The 22,500-nt window shown below is 36.3% G+C and overlaps 2 protein-coding genes across 3 annotated transcripts in view; one reads left to right on the top strand and one right to left on the bottom strand.

Annotated features, from left to right (window-relative positions):
- Positions 1-22,500, top strand: part of LOC113812126 (maltase A3-like) — a 70,424-nt gene that overhangs the window by 27,648 nt on the left and 20,276 nt on the right. The window lies entirely within an intron of this gene.
- Positions 1-22,500, bottom strand: part of aux (cyclin-G-associated kinase) — a 30,754-nt gene that overhangs the window by 7,045 nt on the left and 1,209 nt on the right. The window contains exons 2-19 of one of the 2 annotated variants that reach the window (XM_070144791.1): positions 17,611-17,672; positions 17,157-17,331; positions 16,913-17,019; positions 16,322-16,483; positions 15,711-15,868; positions 13,932-14,143; positions 13,091-13,243; positions 11,433-11,565; positions 11,164-11,279; positions 10,707-10,915; positions 10,324-10,457; positions 9,275-9,388; positions 5,901-6,006; positions 4,114-4,271; positions 3,247-3,440; positions 2,820-2,953; positions 908-1,342; positions 151-346 (exon numbers count right to left, since the gene is read on the bottom strand). In XM_070144791.1, the coding sequence (XP_070000892.1) occupies positions 151-346; positions 908-1,342; positions 2,820-2,953; positions 3,247-3,440; positions 4,114-4,271; positions 5,901-6,006; positions 9,275-9,388; positions 10,324-10,457; positions 10,707-10,915; positions 11,164-11,279; positions 11,433-11,565; positions 13,091-13,243; positions 13,932-14,143; positions 15,711-15,868; positions 16,322-16,483; positions 16,913-17,019; positions 17,157-17,331; positions 17,611-17,672 (2,958 nt within the window). The remainder of the gene's footprint in view (positions 1-150; positions 347-907; positions 1,343-2,819; positions 2,954-3,246; positions 3,441-4,113; positions 4,272-5,900; positions 6,007-9,274; positions 9,389-10,323; positions 10,458-10,706; positions 10,916-11,163; positions 11,280-11,432; positions 11,566-13,090; positions 13,244-13,931; positions 14,144-15,710; positions 15,869-16,321; positions 16,484-16,912; positions 17,020-17,156; positions 17,332-17,610; positions 17,673-22,500) is intronic. The other variant, XM_070144792.1, reaches the window with a different exon arrangement.

The following is a 22,500-nucleotide window of genomic DNA, read 5'->3' as shown; positions in this document are numbered from 1 at the left end:
ACTCTAATGTTCATCTACATCTCTAAAAAACTAGTTATTAAGAGTTTAATTATGAAAATCCAGCTCATATCATCCATTGCCTACTTCCTCTCACAAGTCTCTCCCTGTAAACAGATACAAAAACATTTCCCGTTCAACCTCAAAACTCACCAAGATCAGCGAAAGGATCGCTTGGCTTGCTAGGCTGCTGTTGAGGAGGGGCAGGGGGACGGGCAAAACCCCCAGCCATCGGATTCACTGGGCTGGTTGCTCCCCCCATCATCCTGGGCCCCATCATGGGACTTCCACTGCTCATGATAGGACTGCTAGCTGAAGCCATAGGGTTAGCCCCCATGCCTCCCATTCCCTGTATAGAATATTTTTTCCTTTATTTTTAAAATGAAAGAAGGAACCAAATAATTATCATTCAGTATGAAAAGCCACACTTTTACAGATGACCTCTCCATTCAACCTTTTGTGTGTATGTGTGTGCGCCACACTTTTACAGATGACCTCTCATTTCAACCTTTTGTGAGTGTGAGTGTGAGAGAGAGAGAGAGAGAGAGAGAGAGAGAGAGAGAGAGAGAGAGAGAGAGAGAGAGAGAGAGAGAGAGAGAGAGAGAGAGAGAGAGAGAGAGAGAGAGAGAGAGAGAGAGAGAGAGAGAGAGAGAGAGAGAGAGAGAGAGACAGACAGACAGAGAGAGAAAGTGTGTGTGTGTGTGTGTGTGTGTGTGTGTGTGTGTGTGTGTGTGTGTGTGTGTGTGTGTGTGTGTGTGTGTGTGTGTATGTGTGTGTGTGTGTGTGTGTGATTGTGTGTGTGTGTGTGAGAGAGAGAGAGAGAGAGAGAGAGAGAGAGAGAGCGAGAGAGAGAGAGAGAGAGAGAGAGAGAGAGAGAGAGAGAGAGAGAGAGAGAGAGAGAGAGACTCACCGGTCCACTGAACCCGCCAAAGGGGTTGGCAGGCTGCTGTGGCTGGGTCGGACCCGAGAACTGACCAAAGAGGTCCTGATCTGCCGTTCCACTGCCAGACGTCCCAAACGGATCAAACAAGTTTTCTTGAGCATTATCAGTCTTGGTTGAGTTTACATGACTAGCATTGGACTCATTCCCACTCCCCCCAAAGCCACTCAGAAGGTCAAAGTTGCTCGGGTCTTTCTTCATGCCCGATGTGTCAGCAATGTCCAAGAGGTTCATGTTTTTGGCAGCCTGACTGACATCTGCCTCTGGAGCTCCACCCCAGTCCAAGAGGTTGGCTTCTTTGGAGGAGGATTTTGCCTCAGGTACTTCAGGGACATTTTTAGGGGGCTGGGGGGTGACAGCTTCCTCCTCTTCATCTGATATGAGCATCTCCACCTCCTCACCAGGCTGCATAATGAAAATTAATAAGATGATATATAAACAAATAAAAAAACATATATATATATATATATATATATATATATATATATATATATATATATATAAACAAACAAACAAACAAACAAACAAACAAACAAACAAACAAACAAACTAACTAACTAACTAACTAACTAACTAACTAACTAACTAACTAACTAACTAACTAACTAACTAACTAACTATCTAATTAACTATCTAATTAACTATCTAATTAACTATCTAATTAACTATCTAATTAACTATCTAATTAACTATCTAATTAACTATCTAATTAACTATCTAATTAACTATCTAATTAACTATCTAATTAACTATCTAATTAACTATCTAATTAACTATCTAATTAACTATCTAATTAACTATCTAATTAACTATCTAATTAACTATCTAATTAACTATCTAATCAACTATCTAATTAACTATCTAATTAGCTATCTAATTAACTATCTAATTAACTATCTAATTAACTCATGCTACCAAAAACAAACTCCTTGGTGGAGGCAACGTAATAATGCCATCATTCAAAAAACACCTGGATCCGGATTGCAAACTGGATTACCACCAAAATTCAATGGAATCTAAGGTATGCTAAGACACACCTTTGGTATAATTTTCATAAGAATCTGATAATAACCTTTTTAGTTATACTACTAACAAGAAACAAAAACTGGTCGCCACCAAAATTTAATGGCATCTAAGTTTGATAAACCCACTAACGACAGGTATCCCACATATGAGACACCCGAAAAAATAAACATTGCCAGGCGTCCCGCCAATGTGACGCTGTAATCGGGGTTCACGCTCCGACACAGCAGCGGGCCGCAGCCAGTGGGCGGGCAGAGTCTGGGGCAGCCCCACCTGCTGATTTTGTAGCTGCCCGGAATCTTTTATTTTCGGCTTCAAAATATACCGGCGTTAATGGGTTAAGACACACCAGAGCCTATTCATAACTTTTTGAGTTATCCTGCTAACCAATGAACAAATAATCTAAATAACTAAACATGACCAAAAAGAAACTCCATGGCAGAGGTGACAATAGAAACTAGAAGCACTGAGAGCACATACCTCCACCATGGCAGATAATAAAGTAGGGAGAACTAAAGCAATTTATTTTTAAAATCCTGAATCCAGATCATGATCTAGATCATCAACAAAAATTAATGGCATCTAAGTTAGGCTATGGTGAAAATTTCATAAAAATCTATTCAAAACTTTCTGAGTTTTTCTGTTAACCAACAAACCAAACAACAAACAAATAAACAAATCAATGCTACCAAAAAAATAACCTCCTTGGCAGAGGTAAATAGGTCTAAAAATCTGTGGTTTCAATAGTTACCATTCTTACTCCTTTTTTATTAATGGTCTATCACACCCCTTCCATATTATCAAAATAACATGTTTATGAACATTCCCAATTCCTAATGATCTTTAACCCTTCTCTTACCTGAGTGCCTCCTTGAGCCTTATCCCAATTGAGTGATGCCATGAAGTCAGACTTGTTAGCCTCCGAAGAGATCATCCCTGGCTTCGGCAAAGAGTCCCGTCTATGCGTTGCTGGGGAACCATGTGCACTTGCTGCTAAATCAAGAAAGTATGAATACTTCAGTCGAAAATGGTGTTGTCAGAAATGAAAACACCAGGAAAATTAAAATATTTTGCCCTATGTAAAAGATTATAAAATAGGATAATAAAAAGACTCAAAGATAAACACATAAGCATACTAAACAAAGACTCTCCTGTTAATAATGAGGTGCATATTATTCAATGTGATCAGTCACATGCCATGCATCAAATTTAACATCTTAAAGTTTTCTTCTTTCCAATCAAACATTTTTAGAAATAAAATAAAAAATTAAACCAAAAATACTAACCAAATTTATCCCTCGTCTCTTCCATCTCAATAGCAGTGGAATAAGCTACATTTGGCTTAAAGGAGGTAGCAGGTCGTGCCACCCAGGGTGGTGGCTGAGGTGGTGCGCGGTCTACATCCGATACAAAAATGTTTACAGTCACAGTAAACCGCTCGGGGTATCGGTCAGGTTCACAGACATCATCCAGCTCACGCCTTTAGTGGAGATGACAAAGATGAAACAGACTCTAAAATACATGGATTTATTTTCCTGACAACACCATGATAGGAGATTTAAAGAAATTTATTAAGAAACAAGCTAAGAAAGCTAAAGGCATGGTGCTAAAACACAATGCATATCAATTCAATGAAAATAAATAAATAGATTAAATAAAATGGTATTAGATTAAATACATACTGAGTTTATGAAATCAATCAGGACCTTGTTTAAATCACTGGTTTAATGTAATGTAGTCCATTCTCTGCTCCATGCCATGAAATGAGAAATATAACTGCAAGCCCTTGCTATACAATATATTTTACAAAATCTTCTAATAAAAGTAAAAAACAAAAAATTAACATTCATTGTTTATAGTATCATTTACTTTAGAAAAGAAATATTAATGTTTTGAGATTAATATGGAAGAAGCATGATAGATTTTTAAAAATAAGAATAAAATGAGCATTTCTTATTCATAAAGAAAGCCCTCTAAGTAAATATGATCCTAAAAACAATATTACAAAAGAAGCAAAACTCAAACACTCAGCCTGCATTCTTTTAAAATAGTTGAAATAAAATAACAGAGAAAACCAAGTGGCACAGCTCAAATTTTGAGAAAAAGAAAAAGAAAAAAAAGGAAAAAGAAAAATTAATCTTTCGTCAACTCACAGACTGTATCTAATGGAAGTATCTTCCTCAGGAATGAAACCAGTATGGAACTGCAGCTGGGCCACCTTTACGCCCATCACCTTCCCCATCATTCTTCGGGCATGGTATACATAGATACACACGTCCCCAACTAGATGGATGTTGATTGGAATAATAATCTGTGACAAGAGCAGTTTGTCTGAGTAGGTAATTAAGGGAGATGCCAATTGGAATAATAATAGGAAGGAGGGAGAGAGAGGGGGAGAGAGGGAGAGAGAGGGAGAGAGAGGGAGAGAGAGGGAGAGAGAGGGAGAGAGAGGGAGAGAAAGGGAGAGAGAGGGAGAGAGAGGGAGAGAGAGGGAGAGAAAGGGAGAGAGAGGGAGAGAGAGGGAGAGAGAGGGAGAGAGAGGGAGAGAGAGAGGAGAGAGAGAGAGAGAGAGAGAGAGAGAGAGAGAGAGAGAGAGAGAGAGAGAGAGAGAGAGAGAGAGAGAGAGAGAGAGAGAGAGAGAGAGAGAGAGAGAGAGGGGGGGGCGGGGGCGGGGGGGGGATGGGGATGGGGATGGGGATGGGGATGGGGATGGGGATGGGGATGGGGATGGGGATGGTGATGGGGATGGGGATGGGGATGGGGATGGGGATGGGGATGGGGATGGGGATGGGGATGGGGATGGGGATGGGAATGGAAGGGAAGAGAAGGGGAAGGAGAAGAGGAAGGAGAAGAGGAAGGAAAAGAAGAGGAAGGAGAATAAGAGGAAGGAAAAGAAGAGAAGGAGTACAATAGAAAGGAGAACAAGAGGAAGGAGAACAAGGGGAAGGAGAAGAGCAGGAAGGAGAAGACAAGGAAGGAGAGCAAGAGGAAGGAGAACAAGAGAAGGAGAAGACGAGGAAGGAGAAGACAAGGAAGGAGAAGAAAAGGAAGAAGAAGAAGAGGAAGGAGAACAAGAGGAAGGAGAACAAGAGAAGGAGAAGAAGAGGAAGGAGAACAAGAGAAGGAGAAGAAGAGGAAGGACAAGAAGAGGAAGGAGAAGAAGAGGAAGGACAAGAAGAGGAAGGAGAAGAAGGGGAAGGCGAAGAAGAGGAAGGAGAAGAAGAGGAAGGAGAAGAAGAGGAAGGAGAAGAAGAGGAAGGAGAAGAAGAGGAAGGGGAAGAAGAGGAAGGGGAAGAAGAGGAAGGGGAAGAAGAGGAAGGGGAAGAAGAGGAAGGGGAAGAAGAGGAAGGGGAAGAAGAGGAAGGGGAAGAAGAGGAAGGGGGAGGGGAAGGCCAAAGAAAAAGACTGACAGACAAACAGAAACAGACAGAGACTCACAAGCACTTATTTGAAATGTCAGCACAAGGGATGGTAGTGACACTATACCTCTACTGAATTGATATTTCATAGGCAACATTGATCATCTTATCAGTCTTCAATTATTTCACAAGATAAGAGATAACTTAAGTCATGAAACACATCCAAGACTTTCCGCTGACCCCAAGAAAATCCCTAATTCTATAAATTTGAACTTTACTTCCATGCTTTTTTCATAATTCCTTAAATCATAGAACACTTTCAAACTCCTAGTCACAAGAATTTCTCCCAGCCAATCTGTGTTTTCTTATCTAAATTATGTAAAAGAGCAATTTTCTTTTCCCTTTCCTGTTTTGATAAGCATGCTTTTGGGGAATTTTACATATATGTAAGATATCTCTAAGTTTCAATAATCTATCTGTTTTCAACAATTACCTTTTATTACTGATTCAAAACTGAAAACAAAACCTCAAAAGAACATCTCAAGGTACTCTTCCTCTTGCAATAACCAACTCCTTCTCACCTTATTATCTTGAGGCATGTACAACTTCATATTGTCATACTCTTGAAGTGTTGAGAGCATCCTGTGTTCACCTTGCCATACTTCTACATATGGCCTCACTCCATCTCTATATTAGAAATAAAGAATAGCAATACATACAAATGCAACAATTTTAAAGAAACTGCTAATAAAACTTTTTCTGTACATTTTCTACAACAAACAATGTATATTCACAAATACTCAGTAAAAACACTAATTGATTTGTCTTATAATATACAAAAATAACTTTTACAACTTTGGCCAACCAAATAATCTGTAACCCTGCATATACAAAAGTTTCGAGAATTCACACATTAGTATTTCCAATGGAGCCTGTGACATTACATTTTATTTTTGGACAATGACAAATATCCTTTTTATGCCAGTCAACCAGTGATAAATCCGACTTTCATATTGGTCAATCTAATTTGAAGTGAACCTCAAATAAAATGTGAACTCAAAGGAGGGAAGATAGCATTCTGTACCATGATTAGAAAGAGGATCACATCATGCAAAATATCCTAAAAACACTATTCTTCTGAAATCTGTCAACTGGAAACATACTGATGCTCTGTTATGTCTCATCTCCTTAGCAGATTGATGCTTGAGTAACAGTGTTAGATGAACATCCATGAAAAAACCCTTTATGTATATATTTGTTCATGCTTCCCCCCATGGTTTGCCTCATTCTTTCATAATTGAGGTAAAATCTGATAAGCACGACTCTGCAGAAGGGTACAAGGTAACATTTTGTACTAGGCATGATTGTCAAGGCACAGGATACATTTACTTTGTGTTCTAATAAAGATAAATGCCAAGTTTGATTTCTTTTCTTGTGTGAAGCTTCAGATCTGGTTTGTCATTCAGTTTCACAAAGTTTTACATTTGTTTTGTTCCATCCAGTCCATCCTTTGAAACTACTTGGTTAAGGAAAAAAATAATAAGTTTAATCCCTTGAATCCAGTTGCTTCACTGCAACCACATGGACCAAAATACAGGCATTGGGCATACGTAAGCAGTTACTCCCCCAGGTGTGTAATGTTTACGCTGGGCGTGTGCGAACACTTGTGCGCAGTGACAAGACTCTGCTTTCCCTTCGCATTGCTATTTTGCATAAGCATTTTTTAATTTTTCATAATTTTCCAATGTCTATAAGGCTTTTGATTTACTTTATCCAAATGGCAATAGACTGTTTTCCTTGCAACGACTCAATATCATCTCTCATTGTAGTAAATAACTCGGTGCAAAAAAAAAAACTGGCATTTTGTTGAGCATGAAAATGGCGTCCTCCCTATAGACAGCGCTCTTCCAGTCATGACTTATGGACATTACATTCCACACTTGTATATTGATATGATTAATGCAATAGCCCCTTTCGATGGTGTGATGATCATGTCACTTGGACACATATAGCCAGTGACCAGTGAATATGAAGTATAAATGTACAGATCCAATACACATTTGCCTACTATTTTGTTTCAAGAATTGACTCCACTAATAGCAAAAGGCCACTTAGTGGAGATATCAAAAAGGAGATAAAAAAAGGAAAAAAAAAAACACACAAAAAGAAAAAATAAAGATCTGGAAATTCTTTGTTCCTTGTGTTGTCCTTGAGAAGCAGAGGAATGTTTTCAGCTTTAGAAATATCTTTGATCTTTATCTATTTTTTACTGTGCTTTTGTAATTGTACCTTCTAGGCACTATTGCCAGGTGCTACATAAATGGTAGGCTCTAGTTATAAGAGTTTTTACACTGTTGATTTTGTATATGTATGGAAAAAATCTGAGAAAGTGTAGTCCGAGGCCAGTGAGAGTAGGTTTGTGGTAAATGCTATTATGGAAGATAACATTGTTGTTAGTGACCATAGTATCTAAAAATGGCAATTGGTTGTCCTTTTGCAAATCACAGGTGAATTTGATGCTGGGGTGTTTGGAATTTAGGTAATCTAGAAAAAGCTTAACGTGCGAAGGGTGTTAAACCCATTAACGATGGGTGTCCCATATATGAAACCTGAAAAAATAAACATTGCCTGGCATCCTACCAGTGTGACGCTGTATCGGGGCTCGCGCTCTGACGCAGGAGTGGGCCACGGCCAGCAGGCAGACAAACTCCGGAGAAGATCTGTCAGCCAATTTTGTAGCTGCCCGGAATCTTTCATTTTTGGCTTCAAAATATACCGACGTGAATAGGTTAAAGACCCTGATTTCAAACCTCTACATCATCGTCAATACATTGACAACACTTTTTTACTCTTTAAACACCCTTCGCACCTGGACTGCCTTTCATAATGAAATGTCTTTTCTGAAAAACTTCTTCACAACAAATATGTACCCATTACATTTATTCGATAAAATTACCAAAACTTTTCTCCATCAGAAATTCACCAATGAACAGATTATCCCTACTGTTAAAAGAGACCATAAATATTTTTAAACTACCCTACTAGGGTGATTTAAGCTATGAAATCAGGAAACTGTTAAAAATACTCTTGAAAAATAACTACCCACTGATTAAGTTTATTTTTGTTTTCAGTAACAACAACACAATAGCTACGTTCTTAAAATATCCCGTAAAATACAGCTCTGACTTATGTTCAAATGTGGTATACTTATTTACCTGTCCTAGCTGCCAAGCTAGGTATGTGGGATCAACCTCACGTTGGCTGTCACCGCATCTCCGAGCATAAGGGTAAATGCTTCAGAACTGGCCTCCCACTGAGCAAACCTTCCTTCTCGGCAATAAGAGAACATTCAGAACAACACTCACACCCTTGTTCTACCACAAATTTCAGTATTTTGTCATCTCACTCTCCCCACCAAGATTTCATCACCTCAGAATCCCTCTTGATAAAGAAGATGCAACCAGAACTTAACAACATTACCACGGCAACCACCTTGTTTACCCAGTAACTACTCATCACCATAAACACCCTCTTTTTGGTTCATTTACCTTTCTTTCATACGTTTTTAAATGTTTTGTATATATTTGTACTGTTTTGCGTTTTGTATATATTTTTCGGTTTATATCACTTTTGTATTTCTGTTATTGTAAAGCCAGAACCTCTTCACATATTTACATTGTCTAATGACCCTTTTGTCTGGTTAATTTACAGCATTGACAATGAAGGTATGATCCTTCAAAACGTTTGCTTTAACAATAAAGATGAGAATTTTCACTGCCATCTTCATCTACCTCTTCATTCTAAAAATTCGCCACCTTTTTGGCAAACCCATTATGGAATATATATATATATATATATATATATATATATATATATATATATATATATATATATATATATATATATATATATATATATATATATATATATGTAATATAACAAGTTCAAGTTTTACCTTCTCTGTGTGAACAGTGGAATGGGGGAGACGATGACGGAGGTGATGGTCACAGGCTTGAAGTGGGGAATCACAGCCGGAGAAGCAACCAGATCTCGGACATATTCAAGGTATCTGAAAGTGTAGCAGTATAAAGATCAGTGATAAAGGAAAAATGTAAATTTGTATAATTACAGCAAACTAATAATCAAATACAACTGATAAACAAACAAATATAAAAGTGTATAAATAAAATGTACATATATAAATTAAAAAGTATATATGAAAATGAATAAAAAACATATATAAAAACAATAAAAAATAAACAGAATATAAAATTAATTGATAACAATAAAAAGTAAATAATTGAATAAGAATAATAAACAGAACTAGAAAGCCCTAAAAGTTCACACTTCCTCTATGACACAAAAAAACTAATTTTGAAATCAACAAGTCAATCACGTTTTTTACAAGAAAGTTAATTTCCTAGCCAATCCATTTTCTTTGATAAATCAAACTGACAACGAATCCTTTCGCTTGCTCCTAGATCTGCATGGAGATCCAGTTCACAACCAAACACTAATCAACTGGTCCCTAGGCCATGTTCTGTAATAAATAAAATAATAAAGTGGACACACATCAAAGGATGCTTAGCCACAACCTACAGGTTCTTTAGGTCACTACCACCCATGTGCTAAGACAAGTTGGCATACTAATCACTTGAACCCCTGGACACTAGATTAGTACTTGGGATCCTTGCCCCATTCAGCCTTTGAGCATACATGACCAACTCATCCATGAATCTTCAGAACAATCTACAATTTCTTGTGCAATCCTTCTGACAAAGCAGTTAACCAACCAAAGATACTGCCATTTAATGAACTCCAGCAGAGGTAAAAATATGTAAATAATAAAAAAGTGTAATAAATAGATAACAATTACCAATATCTAAATAAAACATAAAAATACTCAATACTCAATAAATTTAGAGAAAAGAAACAATGAAACACACTACAGCCTCACACAATATGAAATCAGGTCACATGAAAGAGAAGTCTCTAAATGGTTACCTGAATTGTGAGGGCTGCAGACCTGGAGGACTTCTCTTGATGGCAAACATGTTCAATGCTTGTTCTGGTCTCTTAAATGCATGGCACACTAAGAGGAAGGAACAGACTAACATTGCAGTTGAAGCTTTCCCATCCTGGTTGGATTTAAAATATAAAAAAAAACAGATCAGTGCATTAAAATATAAAAATACTGGCATAAAGTGAGATGGCAAAACTTCTCTAGCTACATTAATGTTGCAAATCTGGATAGCCCTTAATATGTGAAATTCCAGTCTTGCATTTTTAAGTTACCCTATTCTGAAATCAGTACACTTATAACAAAAAAGTTTCAAAAATTCACATATAGCAAACAAATCTATAGCCTTCAAATTCCTTTTACTTACCATGCAGTGTACAGCAACAATATTTTTGGGATCCTTTATTAAATAATCATAAATACTACAAGCGAGGTTGTAGAGCGCCCCAAGAGTTGATGACTTTTTGCCTGACCAGTTGCCCTCCACAACTCTTGCACTGAACTTGGTTGAGTGGTACTGTCGCCCGGAGACATTATAGATCACATAGTGGCCCATGTGACGCCCATCTAAAACAGCTGGGGTAAAACAGAAGGAAGAGCATTCAACAAAGGCAACATGTAAGTAGTCAAAAAGATGTTAAAGAAAACAGTTATTTGAATCAATAGGCAAAAGTAAAACAGCTAAATAGAAAAGAATAACAGTTAGAAAAACATACATAGTTAAAAAATTATTAAAGAAAACATATAAACAGCTACAGTTATAGTATTAATCTTTAAAACACACTACAAGTAGAATGGCAGACTTAATATCATCAACAGTTTACCTTTGACATCTTCAACATGATTTCTGTAGGCTGATTCCAGGCCTTCAGCTGGATACGACATTGCTATGACACGGGATGTTATATGTGACAAATCCAGGTCTGTTCTAGTGATAGATCTGCAGAAAGTGGAAAACAAATGAATATTACATGATTACATTAAAAGCTACTTTCAAAGTTATTCAGTTCTTTTGATACTTTAACATAGCACTATATTTTAAAAAATATTTTCTGACTAAACAAAAACTAAAATAGGCAAAAAATATACATACTGGCTCACTGTCTGCATGACTTTGCTTGAGGTATCCTTGATGTTCTTAAATATACTTCCTGAATAGCCTTTAATAGATGAAAACAAGCCACCTCCACCTGCAGATGTCTGCTGCTGAGACTGGCCTACCACTCCTGTAAACATTCATAATAATCAAATGAGCATGCATCAAAACTTTATATAAAGTATGGCCTAAAATATACATATAATTGATATTAGAATTCCATTATGTTCAGTAATGTGCAACTTGACTCTGAAAGCCTTTCTGAGAATGACTTTTATTATGAATTTAGTCTTTTCCCATGTGGGCATAGAAAGGTCCTCATCCTGACAGAGATCAATGTATCAAAATGAACTAGATTAAAAGATACAAAATGCAGCAAACAAAAATAAAAAAATAAAAACAATATAATTTGCACAAGATACAGTCCCATCCCACCCTAAGTAAACAAAAATGAAAGTTTTATCAAGCCAATATAAGTCATCTACACTCTATTACAATGATGTTATTTCCCCATTTCTCATCTTCTGTCATTCTGGCAGAACCCAGCTGATCCATTTACATAGTTTGCACAAGATACTCCATCACAAAGTTTGTTTTCCATCTACAGTATGTTTGTTTTACATCTATAGTACACCTTGTTTTACTATCATAATATAACCTTGCCATTTTTTCACAATACTATACAATGTAAGCTACACTGCACATGCTAGCAAGTTATACAATACCACTGCAGCTGACTGTGGACCACAAGTGGACTGACTCAACTGCTTACAATGCTGTCAGTAAGAGCCTGCACATGGGAGTTGCCAACTATGCACATGCTTGCTAAACTGTATGCCAAAAACATCTGGCATGATAAACTGTTGTGCCAACACTTTTTTTCCTCATTATAGCATAAGCTGTGTTACAGCATTGCTCAAGGGGTATACTATTCAGACTTTGGAGCCAATGATCTGCTTCATTTGGCATGTGGAATCACATTGTATTATTTCTCTTTAAAAGACATTTTAAACAATAACCACCTACTGGATATACTTTTAAAAGCTTTCAATTTCCCACCATAAAATCACTTTGTAAGTCAGTACCTGTGGGCCATGCTACTTTTGATTGACACTAGCTTTGGACAAGAACAAAACAACAACAACAACAAATAAATTCCAAACTGCCTACTACATAAATCAAACACATTACTTTTATCTGCTTCTGCAGCTTTAGCTGTTAATTGTAAATAATTTTTTTACAGATAACATGTTTATATGAAACAATTACAATTTTATATTTATATGAATAATTAATTAATCTTTTTATCTGATTTTTTTTAAAGGTCAATGACAATTTTACCTGATTATAAAAAAAATAAATAAAACATATCAGAAAAGTCAATAAAAAAGATTTTTATACATAGTTATGCCTGGCTGATATGAACTCTTTTCAAACACTAGTAATTTACGGGAAGTGGATACCTACTGCACACCCTAATTGAAAGTTCTGATCCCACATCAGTGCAGCCATTTATTTATTCTTATCCATATGTAATGTCTCAATCATTTAATATAGCTCTGTATATTAGTACAAAAACTAGAGAATATATCATCATAATTCATTATCAATGCCAAAAACGAGACAAAAAGAAAGAAAGAAAGGTTCATTCATACCATGTTGAGGATGAGACCCTGGAGGAGGTGGCCTCTGAGGCTGAGGGGGTCTTTGAGGTACAGGAGATCGTGGGGCTGGGGGTCTGGCAGGAGGTCGATCTGGTGCACCAGAGCGTCTCTCACCAAGTCTCCCATTACTCTCAGGTTGATGGACTGGAAAATACATGTTCAGATGACACTTTGCTTTGACCTCTGTCCAAGTTAAATTAAGTTTCTATTAGTATGGATGATAACATGCTAAATGTGGTATAAAAGCTACAAATTCAATTAAAAACATAATAGATACACAAATGCTATGGACACATTTTATTTTCCTTTTTTTCTTATATATACAGTTGCTTTCATAAACTACAAAGACAACCATGGTTTTTAAAAAATAATTATGGAAATCTAACAAAAAATAATCATGAAAATCTAACAAAACAACTGATAATATTCAACATGAACAAGTCTGGAGGACAAAACTTCCTTCTCACAGGGTCTGTCATAGAAACAAACATAAATCAAAATCTTCCTAAAACTGGAAAACAAACTTCTATCTCTATCTTTTTCCTGGTTCTTTTACAAATTTGTTCACTATTGACTGACAAACTGCAAATATGAAAAACTATTTTGTCAATTCAAGATAAATGAGATCAAGAAACCTACAACAAAACATGGTCTACACTTCACATTAATAAATTTGCAAATGATTCAGTTCTGAAGGAAAAACACATTACTATAAATAACATAATTTAACTTCAAAAGAACTGCTATGCATATCAGGTACCTATACCCTTGCAAATCATAAAGAATAATCCATCAACAATTTCAAAACATCCAAGACGAATAAAACCCTTACCTGGGGTCGTTAAATCAATCTTCTTGCACTCAATCTGGATGGGAGCTTTCATACTAAATCCTTTGGTTTCTCCAATAGCTGCCAGTCTCTCCAAGATATCAGAAACCCTAAATCTTTCACTTGGGTCAACTTTCAGGGTACCTCTAATGAGCTCATGGAAACACTCATACTTGCCATCATTAGTGGGAATTGCATAATTTCCATTTATAATTCTGGAAAATAAAGAAAATTGCTACACAATAAAAAAGTGATGAGATTAGGAAGGTTTATATGTCCGTTGATGATTAATCATAGAAAATACATTTCAATATATGATAAATACAATTGTATTGGGACTTTACATATTTTAACTCGCACATAAAACTTAAGAACAAAAATTAGTTAACATCTGCCAGTAGCACCTATACATACTTCAAAATAATCTATTTTTTCAGTAACTTTTAAATGGGTACTGTAAATATAACAGATAGCTCTGCAAATGGAATGGATTTTACATCAGACAACTTCTTTCTCTTTGGAGTGGGGCAGCTAGGATTTGCAAACTTACACCCTATTATTGTTCCCTTTAAGAGATGTCAAAGCTTTGTCTTTATTCTCATATACTTTTGAGTTAGACCAAAAATAAAAATGTTTGTTTTAATGATAAAGTGGGGCATTTTGTGTGTAAAATGATGGGTACATTTTCCTTTTTTTTAAGCCGTTGCCAGTTTGCTCCATTTACCTTCTAAATTCTCATTTTAGTATTTTGTGCAATAAAATTTCAATAGAAAGTGTATCCAAAAGTGCTTTTAGATCATATGCATAATAGTTTCCAGAACACTTTTTAGGATGCACATAAAAAAATAACAGTGTCATTGAAAGAAAAAAAAATCCTAATTATCCCTAAACCATTTGCATACTGTTCCTGAAAATATGGTAGCATTTCAACTTCATTTTTTTTTATATTATGATATTCATATATATATCATACTAGTATACTGTAAAATACCAAAGTATGCAAAACTAAGTAAACTAAAAAATCCATAAATAATATTCATAACATCCATTCAGAGAAAAAATAATTACTTTTCAAGATAATTTAAAATAAACTAATTTGGGAGATGTCACTTCAACGGGAGCAAAACCACTCAAAATACTGACAGATATTCTTGAAGTCTAAAAGCATTCAAATAAACAAATTACACCTAAACCTAAAATGCCTAGCACTTATGGATGCAGAGTGAGATTTTTTTTTTTCACATATAAAATACAATGTAAAAAAAAAAAAAAACTGAAAATGGCATCCATATATGCAGAAAACTAAACATCTCTGACCAAATATTTTCAAAATGAATTATTAAAGACTATAAAATAAAATAAAAATTCTGACAATAACTTAAAAATATGATTTTCACAGGGCAACTTCTATGGGGGCAAAACCCCTGAAATATTAAAAAAGCCTTGTCCCTCTTACACTAGCACTCAATTTTTTTTCTTTAGTCCGAACTGAACAGGTTTCAAATAATGATCTCCATGATCTTCCTTAGGCTAAGGCAGAAAATATAATAGTTGATTTATACCAAATTCTTTTCCTAAGCAATTTCCAGTCAGAGTTATCAGCCACTTTATAAAACAGAAATTAAAATAACATCAAGAGCTAACTTAAAATATCTAAAACCAGCACTTATACATGAGTAAATCTTACAAACACATAATTTACCCTTTAGTATACAGAGTACAACCTATCTTACACATTCTGGAAAAATAGAAGATGCCCTATAAAAACCCTACATTCATTACCTTAACTTAGCAGAATCCTCAAAGGGATGTTTGAGGTAACAGAGATAGTACAAGATACATCCCAGGGCCCACACATCTGCCTGTCCATTGATAGGGTAATTACTCCATGTGTCTAGCATCTCTGGGGCACGGTACATTGGTGTTGTGTGCTGCGCCATCTGGAAACAGTCAAGGTTATCAATGGCAGATATGTACAGTGACTTAAGAAATGTAGAATAACACTACAATGGTAATTACATTTTAACCCATTAATGCTGGTATATTTTAAAGCCGAAAATAAAAGATTCCGGGCGCCCGCCAGCCCGCTGCTACATCGGAGCACAAGCCCCAATACAGCATCACACTGGCAGAACACCCAGCATTGTTTATTTTTTCGGGTGTCTCACATGTGGGACACCCGTCGTTAGTGGGTTAAACTAAATGACTTGATCCATAACATGCTTTCATTTCTATAAATATCTTTAATAATCAATTATGATTTAAAATCAAATCCACACATTTACCACTTGTCACAAAATAAGAGAATTAAGGCATGTTAAACGAGATTTACAGATGTTCTAAAATTATTACAAAAACAGGGTAACCAATTATTCATATCTTGGCCAACTTACCTCTTCTTCTAGTAATCCTCGTTGGTTTGCACTCCAGCCAAGGTCAACTTCGTATATTTTTGTCATCGCAGATCCAAAGTCGCATAATTTGATATGACCAGATTCACTTATGAGTAGGTTTTCTACTTTTAGATCACGGTGAGTTATGGGTGGATTTTGCGCCTGTCAAACAAAAAAGTTTGCCATTCATTAGGCAAGGCTTCCTATTAAAAACAATTACAGATGTTAGTGTACATTTTCACACAATGCAGTTATTTAATCTTTGCACTATAGAACTACAAAGAATACTTATAGCTCCATACTCAGCCTGCACTACAAACTCCAGAAATATGATAAAAATCAATTAGGAAAAAATCTAATGTAGGCTTAAATACAATTATTTTTGTATAGTTATATGATAAGCCAACAAAATTATATGTAAGCAACATTCATGATACTCTTTAAAATGTCTTGATATTCAATATCACAATTTCCAAGCAATGCAGTACTTCACCAGCACTCATGTTAGAACATTCTTATGCATATGCTAAATACTGCCATAAGTACAGTGCCACCACAGTAAATTCCATGGCACACAACAAGAGCACATACTTGCATGTGCTGAACTGCTCTGGTGGTCTGGTACATGATGGTAGCAACCTGTGGGACCGACAGCTGTTTGCCATTCAGGAGGCGAAGAGCATCCACAAGAGATCCTCCTGTACAAGTTAAGAATGTGGAGGAAACACCATCAAAATCTTGTAAAAAACAAGGTATCTTCAAGGAAAGAATTCTTGTAAAATCTATCATTTACACCTCAAAAACTTTTCTTTCCATGAGAAAAAAACAAACTTACCTGTACATAGTTCACTCAGCAAAAGGAACTCATTGCGATTTTCTTTACTCTGGGTTTTATCAATGGCTGCAGCAGCTATAAAATCTACAATGTGCGGATGCCCCGAAAGTTGTTTTGATATTGTTATTTCTTGCCGAATTGCATCACAGGCAACCTGGTCTGCACCAAGCAGTCGCTGAGAAATATTTGAAAAATAAGAGATTAATAAAATATTCCCATCCTCAAATTTCAATTAAGACATTCATAAGATAAACAAGATTTCTAATCTATACAGTCCATTTTGAGATAATTAATTCTATGTGTATATCTTGGTGCTAATCAAAGCTCTATCACCAAGTGGCTGAACTAGCTTACATTTCCTTTAAATCAGTACAAACATGTACTTAAATATACAAAGAGACATTTTCACATAACTAAAATATATCAAAATTCAAAAAGAGCATCATAATCCTACCTTCAAGGCATAGGTTTTGCCATTGCTGAGATCTTGTGCAACATACACAAACGCAAAACCACCTGTAAATAAAGACACAATTTGATTACAAGGCACATAGGTTATCCCTGTTTCTGATGCCTAAATTTTTATTTCTTATGATCTTCATTATGTGAATCTTTTGTCTAATGTCTAATGTATGGCTCTGAGCACATAAACATGAAACACCACATGAACCCTGGTACACATGTGGCAGGTCCTTTCTGGCAGCAGGAATGTAGGTAAGGATAGGGAGGTGATAGCTGGATTTTAGCAGAGCTGCCAAAATCACAGATGCAGGGAGAAAGAGAGTGGTAATAGTTACCATCACAGTATTGCCATCTTCATGTGGATGATATTGGCCTAATGCAGACTGGTAAGGAGTAGAGGAAATCTTGAAATACATAGGGAACCAAACATATAGGCTTTGCTTTAAGAAAGTCAAGAACGAGAAGTAATGGGCATGTTGGGAGGAATAGGGGCAAATACTGTCAGTGGTTTTGGACATGGTCTGCATAGAAGGCTTTTTTCTTTCTTTCTTTCTCAATTTCTATTTTGTAGGGCACTGTGATATCCAGATGCAGTCATCTGCATTATTACTGAAAGAATATTATATCCTACACATCTTTACTAAACTTCCAAAAACCTGAGCATGTGTCTGTGTATGTTTGAGCTGCACACACAGAGATTAAACCCTTGAGGAGGATAGCCATAATGCCGTCCAAAACAGGTACACAATGAATAAGCATTGCACTAGTTATCAGTACCCTTGCAAGCCTTAAGTTCATTCTACCCCCTAGCATTTCCTCTGTATCAAATGGCTTCATATTTGCCTAATATCATTTACTTGTAGATGATAACACTGTTATAGTATCTACTATCATTTTCCTTTCCTGATCATCACTGATTTCACACATCTGTATCACTCAATCCAACTATCACCCTTTCTTTTCTCCACCTACAATTCCCTCACCCAATATGGATAGCTTATCCTGTAGCCAGAAATGACCAAGCACACATCATGATACCTTTATCAGTAGAAAAAAATAAACACCAAGTACTTTTCTCACACCCTTAAAATTGGATGGAATCATTCATAACATCAAATATCATCAAAATTGCCTTTATTTTCTGCACTGATTTTCATATAGCATTCATTTTCATTTTATAGACTATACCTTACAAGTACAAATACACTACACATATGTATCTGCAAAAGAAGGAAAGAATAATTTTCAAATAATACATAAAACTAATTTCTCCAGTAGAAGAAAAATGAATTTCAAAATGGTAGGAAATTATCACAGTTATTAAATATCTAACCCAACCAGGCTGCACAATGATAAAAAGTTTGACATAATACGATTCAGTGTTACCCAGTGTAACATTATCAATCCCTTGAAGTACTGCCGACACATGGCCCAAAATAAGGGCATTAGCCTAACTTGAGTAGCCACTCTGACAGGTGTATGGCTTGTAGGCCAGATGCATACATACTTTGGTGCGAAGTGACAAGATTTCATGCCTTCACTTTTTCAATTTTCTCTTTTTCTGCATTAGTCTTTTTAGCTTTTTTGCTATTTTCCAGGGTTTATATTTGTCATTTGATTTTTACAGATGGCAATAGACTGCTTTCCTTGCAGAGACTTCATATCATCTTGCTAGGTATTCCATAACTCAGTGTAATAATAATAACAACAAGTAACATTATGTCATTTGTTTCACTTTTAATTATTTTGTAATATTCAATTTTCTTTAATACAACCTGCAGTGCCCATCACATCAGGAAATAGGATCCTAAGCAAGAAAATAGCATCCTACCTGGAGTCAGCGCACTTTCATTCATGGCTCACAAATAGTATATTCCACACTCATTTACCAATGGAAATACTGCAAAAGCCCCTTTCTAACTGCCAACTGAGTCTAATTATCTACAAGAGTTTTGTACACTCATGGCAAGTCATTCCTGTCCCTTGCCTTCAGCCAAAATTTTCCCATGATAGAATGGTAATGTCATCCACCTTTCACATGATGGTCACCTCATTTGGATTGTAGGGGTTGGATCCAGGTGCCTCACTACCTGTCTGCAACCCAAAATCCTGTCATTAGGCTTACTTGGGTGGCAATTCTCATGGGTATGTGGCTTGTAGGCTCAGCCCACATGCACACTTGTGTGTAGTATCAAGACTCCTTGCCTCCCCTTTGCAATGTTATTCTCTCTTTTTCTGCGTAAGTGATTTTTGCTTCTTTGCTATTTTCCAATGTCTATATTTGTCAATTGATATACTGTATGAAGATGGTAATAGACTTTTTTCCTTCCACAGACTCCATATCATCTCTCTAAGTAGTCTACAACTCTGTGCAATAACTATAACAATAAGTAAATAAATATTTTTACCTTTTAAAATTTTCTGTACCGCACTGTACCACCAATCACGGAAGGCAGGAATAGGATCCTAAGCATGGAAACTGTACTTTCCCTGGGGCTGCCACTTTTCCAGCAATGGCTCGTGGATGGTACATTCTGCTCTCATTTACCAAACCCATTCCAAAATCTTTAACAAGTCAAATTTTCTCCAAGTGCTTTGTTGGAGTCGTTCCCATCACCCATGCCTTCAGTCAGATTTTTCAGCACATTCCCATCATCTAGATCCTCTGCCAAATTTTCCTATGAAAGCATATTCCTATCACCTACCTAACAGCCAAATATTTTCATTACATAACAGTCACGCCATCCAGATCCAGTGGGTTAGAAATAATTAATTTTTCATAAACCCATCACTACATTCCCTATTAATATAAGAAATAAGAAATTGCTAACACAATTAACATATAATTTTACTAGTACATAAGCCTACACTTCACAATCATCTAACTAATGCTTAATCTATTCATGAATATGTAATAAAACTTTCTTACCTATTAAAAAAATACAGCAGTCTTTTAGTACATAAAAACCATCACTTGCAAGATAAATAGTACATGAAATTGAGCAAGCAACAAAGACACTTCTACAATACTCCTTAAGTGAAAATAATAAATTTCTTTAACCCACTAACAATGGGTGTCCCACATATGAGACACCCAAAAAAATAAACATTGCCAGGCGCCCCACCAGTGTGACACTGTATCAGGACTCGTGCTCTGACGCAGCAGCAGGCCGTAGCCGGCGGGTGGGTAGAGTCCGGGGCAGCCCCACCCGCCAATTTTGTAGCCACCCGGAATCTTTTATTTTCGGCTTCAAAATATACCGGCATTAATGGGTTTATATAAAAAAAAAAACAGCTAATGACATGTAGTGTTACATTTGCCAATCAAAATATATAAAAAAACTAAATTAAAAAAAATGCAGCCATATCACCCACTACTACTATAAGGTGGCTATGATGGATTTATCCTACTCACAATTATTCATATATCTCGGGATCAATATGCAGAAACCTCTCTATACTTTAAAAACTGCAGAGGGGAGGGAATCTAGCGTAGCGGGTAAATGTGGTGTTAATGCTTAGTCGTTACAGCAAATTAAAGTGCTTGACCGAGAAGAAAGAGAAAAGGGGGAGAAGAAAAGATTGCAAAATTGTTTGAGCCAAGTACTGAGGCCCAAGGTAGGGGTGACCCCCAACAATGGGTCTCAGTCCCCATACCCTATGCCCCCTCACAAGAACAACAGGCATGGGATGGGTGTGTAGGTGTGTTTGCGAGGGGGGAGGGGGGGTTAATGCATGTCATTCATCTTCTTTCATATTTTACCCCATAATTTTTATATTATACTTCATATCCTTCCCAAGAATCAGGCACAGTCGCTGAGGTACAGGAGGGTATCCATACATTAATTCATAAATATATAAATACTACAGGCTAATCCTGTGTTCGAACTAGTTGGACAAGATGTTTTGATGGCTCAGAACCCCTACTTTGGCATCCTGGATAAGGTAGCATTTGTATGTAAACAATGACAGTTGCAGGCAACCATGAGGTATTAATAGGTCATTTTATGGTACTTCACTGGTGGTATCAAAAGGTACTTTTGTGTTTGTCAGTTGCAGGTAAGTTACATATGCATCAAAGGGGTTACAAAACTTATGCAACTTGTAAAATTAAGACACTCGTATAAAATTGTGAATCTCTACTTTTGAGCTGTTTGCATTGTTAGCAATGAAGGCCTTGGAGGTTCCGAATGCAGCCTCGGTGTACTGCTGGTCCTGACAAGTTGTCTGGACAAGCAAGACAAGGAGTTCCAAACACAGCATAATAGCAATCCAATGTTGTTTAAACATTGGTAATACAACCATATTCTGCATATATACCAAATCTTTTTTTCCCCTAATCTATGTGCTCCAAAATGCTCTAATCATCAAAACATATCCACACTGGCATAGATGCTATGCATCACAAGGGAAACTTTCCCTTTATAAATGAACAAGATTTTGCTGTGGTCTGTGGTGTATTACATAGCACAGGAAGTCTCTCATGATAGTGGCATTGTATCAAATGATTACTGCACCATCCATACTATATACGTCACTAAAAGACAAACCTCCTTCATTTATAATTTGACTGGTTATTTAGTTGATAGTAAACCAGTTTCATTTTGTAAGAACAGACATAATAGATGATTGTTGACATTTGCTGAAATGCCAAATGGCAAAGGCCACAAAAAGTGCCATGAAGTCAGTGGCAGTTGTCCAAGCGTCTTCAGACGATCTATGCAATCAACCTATTTTTAAAATATAATAACAAATAACTGTCCTGAATTGAACTGCACAAGATGACACTACGGCCTCTGTCCATGGCACTAAAACAAAGGCCAATAAGCTTCCCTCTTATGTAACTAGAGAGATAACAGCTTGAATCGTATTTGATTATAAA

The sequence above is a fragment of the Penaeus vannamei genome, chromosome 32, assembly GCF_042767895.1.
Source record: "Penaeus vannamei isolate JL-2024 chromosome 32, ASM4276789v1, whole genome shotgun sequence".
Classification (NCBI taxonomy): domain Eukaryota; kingdom Metazoa; phylum Arthropoda; class Malacostraca; order Decapoda; family Penaeidae; genus Penaeus; species Penaeus vannamei.
Note: the sequence above shows the minus strand (reverse complement) of the source record. Positions and strands in the feature narration are given on the sequence as shown.